The 9,877-nt window shown below is 15.9% G+C and overlaps 3 protein-coding genes across 3 annotated transcripts; 2 read left to right on the forward strand and 1 right to left on the reverse strand.

The window, feature by feature from the left end:
* Positions 1 to 739: 739 nt before the first annotated feature.
* PGAL8A_00259100 (GTPase, putative) lies at positions 740 to 2,434 on the forward strand (the record flags this gene model as incomplete). Its single annotated transcript, XM_028671337.1, has 9 exons — positions 740 to 855; positions 927 to 1,036; positions 1,229 to 1,330; positions 1,419 to 1,522; positions 1,698 to 1,737; positions 1,818 to 1,866; positions 1,993 to 2,053; positions 2,132 to 2,197; positions 2,408 to 2,434. 9 exons carry the CDS (start codon positions 740 to 742, stop codon positions 2,432 to 2,434), a joined length of 675 nt encoding a protein of 224 aa, XP_028527999.1.
* Positions 2,435 to 2,921: 487 nt separating this feature from the next.
* On the forward strand, positions 2,922 to 3,644 carry PGAL8A_00259200 (step II splicing factor, putative; the record flags this gene model as incomplete). Its single annotated transcript, XM_028671338.1, has 2 exons — positions 2,922 to 2,985; positions 3,076 to 3,644. The coding sequence occupies 2 exons, from the start codon at positions 2,922 to 2,924 to the stop codon at positions 3,642 to 3,644; spliced, it is 633 nt and encodes a 210-aa protein (XP_028528000.1).
* Positions 3,645 to 4,393: 749 nt separating this feature from the next.
* On the reverse strand, positions 4,394 to 8,687 carry PGAL8A_00259300 (elongation factor Tu, putative; the record flags this gene model as incomplete). The annotated part of the gene is made up of 3 exons (XM_028671339.1): positions 4,394 to 4,456; positions 4,722 to 5,253; positions 5,440 to 8,687. 3 exons carry the CDS (start codon positions 8,685 to 8,687, stop codon positions 4,394 to 4,396), a joined length of 3,843 nt encoding a protein of 1,280 aa, XP_028528001.1.
* Between the last annotated feature and the right edge of the window lie 1,190 nt (positions 8,688 to 9,877).

Raw genomic sequence — 9,877 nt, forward strand, 5'->3', positions numbered from 1 at the left:
TTTTTTTTTTTTTTTTTTTTTTATTATTGATATTAAATGAATAAAGTTTGATAATTTTTTTTTTTTTTTTTACACCTTTATGCATATTCAAAAAATGTGTATCATAAAAATATATATTTTTTTTTTTTTTTTTTTTTGCGCATATTTTTTAATTTAATCTAACTTTAGTTGGTCTAGAACTAATGAGATTTTTCCAATATAGAGTATGAATTTTTCTTTATATTATTTTATATATTAACTTTTTAAATATTATCATAAGACAATTATTTATATGTTAATATAAAAAAAAAAAAAAAAAAAAAAAATTAAAAAAAATATTTNAAAAACAATTCAAATAAATATTTCATAGTATAACTATTTAGAAAAATGAAAACAATTACTATTTAAAAAGTAAAAAAAAAAAAAAAAAAAAAAAAATACACCCAATTTTTTTATAAGCAAATAATAAAAAAAATAAAATTTTCTAAAAATTTAAGAGAAATTTAGTATTTTATTAAGTTAATACTTTATATATATATTTTTATATAATTTTAAGTATAATTAATATATTGAATAAAAATAATAAAATGCATATTATTTAATTGAAATTTTTTTAATTTCTTATAATTTAATATTAGTATTATTAATAATATAGTTTTTTTTATTTGTGTTGTTAGAAGATAACTTTTTTTTTTGAACTTTAAGGATATTACTTTATAAATGATTTTTATAAATTTTTTTTTATAAAATAACATAAAATATGATTTTATTACAGTTAACAGTTATTGGTTATTTAAATACAGGAAAAACGTCAATAATTAATTCAATCATGAATAATGATATTGTTTACAAATATACACATACTGATATGCCAATGTAAAAATATATATATATATTTATAATTGTTTTTATTAAATATTTTAAAATAATTACTTAAATTTTTAAAGGATATATTATAAAGTACACAAAGATAGACATAGAAGTTTTTGTGTTGAAATAGAAGATACTTGTCTTGAAAAAGATATAAATAGTTTTACTAATATGCTAAGAAAAGAAAGTATGCTTTTTTTTTTTTTTTTTTTTTTTTAATTTCATAAGTATTTATTTATAATTTTATTCCACTATAATTCTCATAATTTTTATTTAATAAATGAATTTACATGAAAGTAAAAATAATATTTATTTAATATTTTTAAATATACATATTAATAATTTCCTATCTCTACAATTACAAAAATAAATATTATAGTAACAACAAAAAAGAATAGTTTGAAAAATCCAATATTCAGTTACTTTGAAAATCCTGCAATTCCTTTTAATAAGGATGATCCATATAATTCAATTAGTTATGGTTATAAATATTTGTTAATATTATTAATATTATATAATTATTTACAATGTTTCTTTAATTATATATATATATATATATTTTTTTATAGGAAGAATGGCATACTTTTTAGTTTTTGATTTAACTAATGCATCTACATTTGATTATGTTAAAATGATTTATTTAAAAATGTCCAGTATATATGATAAATATTATGTAACTAAAATAAATTAAAGATATATTTTTATTTTGTTCTATTATATAAAAATTTAATATATTTTCTATTTTTAATTAAATTGAGTTTTTATTCAATTATATCTTGTTACTTTTTCACTTTGTTGCTGTTTTATTTTTATTCATTGTTTTTTTTTTTTTTTTCTTTAATTTTTAGACTCTAAAACCATTTATATCTCTTGTAGGAAATAAATCTGGTAATTCTTTATTTGAAATAATGTTCATGTTTATTTTTTTTTTTTTAAGTATTACATATTTATTTTTATATTTTTATTAGATTTAGTAAATGAAGATAATGAATTAATTAGACAAGCAGAAAATTTTGCGTAAGATTTGAATTTTTTTTATGATTTAAAATATAATAATATTAGAAAATTAATGTTTTTTATAACTTAAAAATATATGTAAATTTATATATATATATATATATGTTTTTTTTAATAAATGAAAAGTAATGAAAATATGGTTCAATTATGGTTAACTTCTGCTCATACAGGAAAAAATGTGAAAAAGGTTAAATGAATAAATTAATAATTTTAAGTTTTATGAATTTTTATAATATATTAATAAAATTTATTTTATAATTTTTAGTTATTCCTTCATACAATTAACATGATTTACAACAATACTAATTTATGGAAATATGACATAGAAGAAGTATTTAAAAAATAAAATAATAAGAAAACCAAAAATAATTTATTAAATAATTATAATTTTTTTTTTAAATTTTTATATAATTTCTATTTTTAATCCATTTTCAAAATTTTTTTTTTTTTGTTTTTTTATTCTTTTATATATTATTTTTTTGTAATTTTACTTTTAAAATATATAAATATAAATATATATATATTTTTTTTTTTTTTTCAGTCTGGTTCTGAATCATCAGAAAGTTAATAACATAATATTAAATTATGAAATACTTTCATATTTTGAATTTTTGTCAAATTTCATAACAATTATTTTAAATCATTTTTTTTGTAGCTTACTAAAAATAAATATATTTTGAATATTTTTAAATTAAATGTGTGCAAATTTATTATGTGAAAAAAAAAAAAATTATTCTATTTTTTATTTTATTTTACTTTTATCAATTTTTTACATTTTTATTCTGTTTTTTTTTTTTTCTTTTTTTTTAATAATATAAATTTTAAAATTATTTTCTTAATATTTCATGTTATAAATTTTTTTTTTTTTTTTTTTTTTTATAATATCATAAAGTTTACTTTAAAATGTTTTTTAAATAAAAAAAAATTACAATAAACTTACAAAAAAATAAAACGTTTTGTTATAGGAAAAATGAATAAAATAAAAGTTTAATTTACTTCATAATTTTCTATTTTATTTTAATTTAATTTTTTTTTTTTTTTTTTTGTTGTTAAATATGTGGATAAATAAAATTGGAAATAAAAGTGCTTCATTCATTAATCATAAGCATTTTCATCCAGGTATTTATTAAAATATTATTTAATATTCATCCCTATATATATAAAAGGTAACATAATAAAACAATGTAATTTTTTTTTAATAATTTGTAGGGAATATAAAAAATTTAGAAAGAGTTTGGATAGCTGAAGAAAATGAAAGGAAAAGAAAAGAAGAAGAAGAAAAGTATTTAAAAAAAAGAGAAGAACAATACAAAATATATATTTTAAAAAAACAATTGAGAAAAAATGAAGAAGAAAATAAAAATTACCTAAATAATATTATATATGATGTAAATAAAGAAAGTAAAACAGATAAAATTAAAATACATACAACTGCAAATATAAATAAAAAGAATGAAAATAATAAAAATAATATAAATGAAAATATGAAACATAAATTAACTATAAAATCAAAGTATAATGAAGATATTTTTTTAAAAAATCATAAATCAATTTATGGTTCATATTATGATAGAGATAAAAAAAAATGGGGATACAAATGTTGCAAAAATATTGACAAAAATTCATCATGTATTAACAATATTTGTGATCATGTAAAAATAAATAATCAAAATGTCCATGTTAAAAAAGATTTAAAAAAAAAAAAAAAAAAGAAAAAGAAAAAAAAAGACATTGTTGATAACAGTATAACAGCTGTTTTGAACAAAATATCAATATAATAATTTTGAAATTAATTATTAAAAATAATTACAATTTATATATATTTAGCTTATTAGTATAAAAACGCAATTAATTATAAATGTAAATATAAACTATTAAACAATTTATGGTATTTATTATTTATAAAGAGTAGTATTTATGAAACATTTTAGTAAAATATATTCAAAAAAAAAAATAAATTATATATATCGAAAAATATTTATAAATTATAAATCTCTTTTTAATTCTATTTACATAATGTACATAATATTAAGTGGAATAAAGGAAATTAAATGTAATAAAATATGTAAATTTATAATTATACATTTAAAATAACTCATGGGAGAGATTAAATAAAATATTTAAAAAAAATTAATATGTTATATATACAATTTCGAAAATTAATATTCCGATCTACTGATATATTAACATATATAAAAAAGATAGTTAATTCATAATTTTAATTTTGTTAATTTTTTAATTGTTATTTTACCCATTACAAATAATTTTAATATATATTAAAAATGCTATTGAACAAAAAAAAAAAAAAAAATTAAATAAATAAATAAATAAATAAATAAATAAATAAATAAATAAATATAATAAAATAATAAATAGCAAAAACAGAGAAATTATAAAATTTATGAGTGTATTAAAAAAAAAGTTTTGATTTAAATAATCTATAAAAAAAAAAAAAAAAAATAATAAAACTTTAAAATTGATATTCATATTTTGTCTTCTTACTATTTTTAAATATTTAAGAATTGAACTATTTCTTTAAGGTACATTGTTTTTCTGGTTTTTGTATTATTTTCTCGTTTGTTACTAATCCCTATATAAAAGAATAAAATTACATAAACATTCAAAAATTCATAAGTAAAAATATTAATATTAAAAAATATAAATACATTTTATCATTTTACGATATTTTAAATTCAGATTTTATTATATTATTAATTAATTTTAAAGCACATTTTTATTATAATATTACAAATATATAAACTTAGGATTATTTAAAAATACATACGTATATACAAATATATTAATGTAATAGTTTATTCATGTAACTTTTATAATTTTTTCTTTTTATATCTTACTTTTGCTCTTCTAATATAGTTAACTATTTCTGTTGCAGTATTATCAGTTAATTTAATATCAAAATCTTCATCATATATAACAGTTGAGTTATCACTTAACAAAAATATATCTTCATCTAATTTATTCCAATGACTGAATTGGATATCATAAATAACATTACCAGAACATTTTGATCTTAATTCTTCGGATAATTTAAAAGAATTAAATAAAGGCAAATAAGCATCAATACAATAAAGAAAATATCCATCTTTTATTTCTTCAGATAATATGGAGCATCTTCTTTTTAATAAAACATTATATACTTTACCTAATACGCTACTTTCACATGTTAAATTTAGTCTTAACATTGGCTCGAATATTCTTAGCTTATTTTGTTGCATAGAATTTAAACACGTTTCTTTCATTAAAGCAATAATATTACCTGGATTTATTTTTTCTTCTAAATTTTCCTTTTTTGTATTTATATCTTCAAATATTTCTTCATTAAATAATTCATCAATAACCAATCCTTCAATTATAAATAATGCACCTCTATAAAAAAAAACATACATATATATATATGTAATTATTAATAATATAAATAATATTAATTTAACTTTATATAAAAAATTTTAAATATACTTGTATATATATATATATATATATATATATATATATATATATATATATATATATATATATATATATATCATTTACTTATTTTTTTTTTTTATATACCTTATTGGTTCTTGTGCTATAGGTCCATATTTTGACGCTAATTTAAAACCAAGACATAAATTATTTAAATAAATATTTATATCATTATTTGTATCCGATAAATATGTATCAACAAAACATCTTTGGTTAATTATATTTTTATATTTTTCATTTGTTAATATATTATCAAGTATGTATTCATTATTTTTTTTTTTATTATAATATTTTTTTATGTATAATAATGTGATACTTCCATTTTGCACACAAATATCCCATAGCTGTAAATGATAATTTTTGTTTTTTTTTAAAAAGTTCACTTTGTCACAATTATCTTTTGCTAAATTTTCTTTTTCTTCTTTCTTTTCTGAATCACTCATTATTGATTCATTTATATTTTCTTCAATTACATCTTCATAATTAACTTTATTGGAAAAACACAAATCGTTTACACACTTTTCTAAATTAATTAAACATTGCTTATATAAAAAATATTCACTTTTATTCGAAAAATCCATTTTATTATAATTTAAAAAACATGGAGAAATACATCTATTTTCTAATATAGTTTGAATATTGGAATAATGTTTATCAAAAAAATGTAATATATTTTCAGGCATATTTAAAACACTCAAAAAAACATAAAATGAATTATTATTTAGTTTATTGCATATAGTATTGTGACTATAATTAAATAATATATTTAAAAAATGATTATCTTTTTCTAAATTAATATTTTTAAAAAAATTATCAGAACTATTACTTTCCATTTTTGTAGTATTAATATTCTTCTCTTTATGGGTATTATTTTTTTCTTTGATTAAATTATTATTATTATTATTATTATTATTATCGTTATTTGATATAATTTTAGAATTTTCTTTAGTTGTATCATTATTTATGCAATTTTCAAAATTTTTCGTATCATTTGACATTTGAACTTTTAAATAATAATTATATAAACCTTTTAAGTTATCATGAATTTTGTTTTTTTTTCTTTTTATTTTCATATAATTATCGTTAATTCCTTCTCTAATAGAAATATTAGCATCTGAGGTTTTTATTTCTATATTACTGTATATATTAACGAAATCTGATAGACATTTCTGCATATGTATTTCGCCACAGAACTTCAAAATATATTCTCCTCTTTCATTAAAATCTATATCAATAGAAGTATCACAAGTGTATAATAAAATTAAACCATAAAGAAATTTATTCATATCTTGGATATTTTTGGGTTCTACAATTGTATGCAAAATGGTTGAACATGTATCAGTAAAAGGTAGAATAAAAGAATCAATATTTTCTTGATTTGATAACGTAACATTTTTATTTAAAAATATACATTCATTATTCATTAAAAATATATTATATTCTTTTTTGCTTCTTTTATTTTTAATTAAATTCATTAAGGTATTTGATAAATATTGTAAATCTTCCCCATCAATATCTCCAAGGTTATTAATAAAATGTTCATTATTACTTTTTATTTGGTTATTTATTTTATTAATATTTTCTGATACATTCAAAATTTTATTATTTATGTTATTATGTATATTTTCAAAAGAGTCTTCTCTTTTTTCTTTTTTATCAGAATCATTATAATATTTCGAATTTTGACTTATATCATTACTTTCAATATTTTCTTTTTCCATGACATTTCTTTGATTCTCTTTATTATTTTCATAATTTTCTTTTATCAACGAAAGGTATACAGCAACAATATTACCTGCATATGCTTCATTAATAGATAAAAGATCTCCTCCCATGCATATATATATTTTTTTTACTAATATCTTAATATTTTTTCCACATATATACAAAATCATATTTTCATATAAGATTCCTGAATATATTCTGCAGATAGCAAGAAAAGTGTTTTTATCATAAAATCCCTTAAATCCAACTAAAGTATTATTTTGTAAATTTGCACAAATATATTTCGATATATAAATAATGGTAAAATTATCAGTAGAACAGTTTATTATATTTTTATATATTTCTTTATTATATAAAGAAGGAAAAATTTTAAAAAGTCTATTTTCATCCATTTTTTTTGGTGATGGAAACATTTCAATACAAGTATTAAATATAGATCTGGATATATTTAAAAATTTTGACATAATACAAGTTAGAATAAAAGTATTGTTTTCAATATTATTTTGTGTGTTTTTTTTTAAGAAAGAATCAGAAATATTTAATTCTGAGCATAAATTCCTTATTTTTTCATCATCTCTATTTTTAATAGTAATATCATATATCTTCCATAAAAAGTCAAGAACAACTAAAGAGAATAAATTTTTCTTTTTTTTTTTTATGTTATTGTTAGATGAACATGTGTCATTTGTAATTTTTAAAATTTTTTTTTCCTTCATATTAAAATAATATTGATTCCACATGTATTTTTTAATTTTATCAATATTACTATGACTTATATTCATTTTTTTACAAAATAAAAAAGAGAAAATGTTCATATCTACACACCAGCAATGTATACTGCTGCATAGTAATACATTTCCTTTTATTGGAGAATAGGTATATTTTTCTAATTCGGAAGTTTCTATACTATCATTGTTCATATTTTCTTCAATATATAGTTGATAAATATAAGCATTAACTTGTTCAATTATATTATTTATGTGCTCATAGGCACTAATGCTATCCATATTTTTATTTGTTATTAATTTATCAATTTTATTAATAACTAAAATACTTTTTATCATTTCTTTCCATGTTTGTCTTAAAACTATTTTTGTTTGACTACATATACCTTCTATACAGTCAATAAGTATTATTGAACCATCACATATTCTAATACAAGTTGAAACTTCTGAAGAAAAATCTACATGACCAGGTGTATCAATTATATTTATTAAATAGGTTTTATTTTCTTCCAGAATTTTATCATCATTTGTGTTTTTTTTTTCTTTCATGTTATCATTTATTTTGTCTTCATCTTTTATTTTACTTTCATTATTTTTCCCACTTTCATTTTCTATATTATTATCTTTATCAATAAACATCTCATTTAAATAATTTTTATTGTATATATGTGTTAATAAAATACTAGAACTTTTCATAGTTATTTGCCGCTTTTGCTCATCTTCTCTACTATCTAAGTATTTTATCTTACCAATATTTTTGTCACTAATTATTTTGTTAGAACTAATTAAATTATCAACTAACGTAGTTTTTCCATGATCTACATGAGCTAAAATACAAATATTACGAATTTTATCATTCTCATTTAAATTTTTTATTATATCCATAATAAAATAGTTTCAAATAACTAAAGTAAATCTAATAAAAAGAAATATATAGAAAAAAAAAAAAAAAAAAAAAGAAAAAAAATATAAAAAAATATATATAGAAGAAACAGAAAAATATATTTATTTTAAAATTATATATATATATATATATATACTAAAAAAAAGGTTAGACTATAAAAGAAAAAAGTTAAATTTTTTTTCAAAACTAGAAATAAATGAACATACAAAATAACTCTTTATATAAAACATATCATAAATTTTAAAATTTATAATATTAACAAAAAAAAAAAAAAAAAAAAAAAAAAATCATAAATTCCATATATTAGTACTTATGAATAAAATTAATACATACATATTTACATAATAGAATATTTATATATATATAATATATATTTTACTTAAATATGGAATTATTTAAAATTTGTTTATATTTATATATATTTATAATATTTTTGAATACAAACATAATGTTCAAAATCTTTTTTTATTCAAAATCTTTATTTATGCAAAAACCTTTTAAGTAATACCAAATATATATTATTTTAAAAATATAATTTTTTTATAATAATAAATACAAAAATTCATGTAAATGAATTTATGCACATTAATATTTATATATGTACATATAAATCTTAAATTTAAAGAATATATCAAAATAAGAAGTAATAAAATTAATAGAAAAAAAATATTAAAAAGTTAAAATTTTAGTTATAACGTTTCTTTCATTTTTTCAGTTATCTAAAATATTTTAAAAAAAAATAATAATACATAATATTCTTTTAATGAAGCTTTTTTCTTTGCTTCTAAAAATATATTTTTTTTAAATATTAGAAGGTATAATATTCATTATTCACTGGTTAGTTTTATTATATACATTTTTTTATTTCTTTTATATTTTTTTTTAACACTTTAAAAAAAAAAAAAATATTAACTTAATTTTTAAATAATTATTTTATTTTTCTAAGTTGAAAAAGGATAATGGATATTTTATCTGTTGCATCTTACAACATCATAAAAAAGGAAAACAATAAAAAAACTTAAAGTTTTGAATAAATATAAAAATTTGTTTTTAAATATTTCCTTTATTATAAAATTAAGTTATACTAAAAAAATTATGTAAAAGATAAATATAAATTTTTTTTTATAATACAATAAAAAAAAAAAAAAAAAAAAAAAAAGTTTAATTTTTA

Source organism: Plasmodium gallinaceum (assembly GCF_900005855.1).
Source record: "Plasmodium gallinaceum strain 8A genome assembly, contig: PGAL8A_v1_76, whole genome shotgun sequence".
Taxonomy (NCBI): domain Eukaryota; phylum Apicomplexa; class Aconoidasida; order Haemosporida; family Plasmodiidae; genus Plasmodium; species Plasmodium gallinaceum.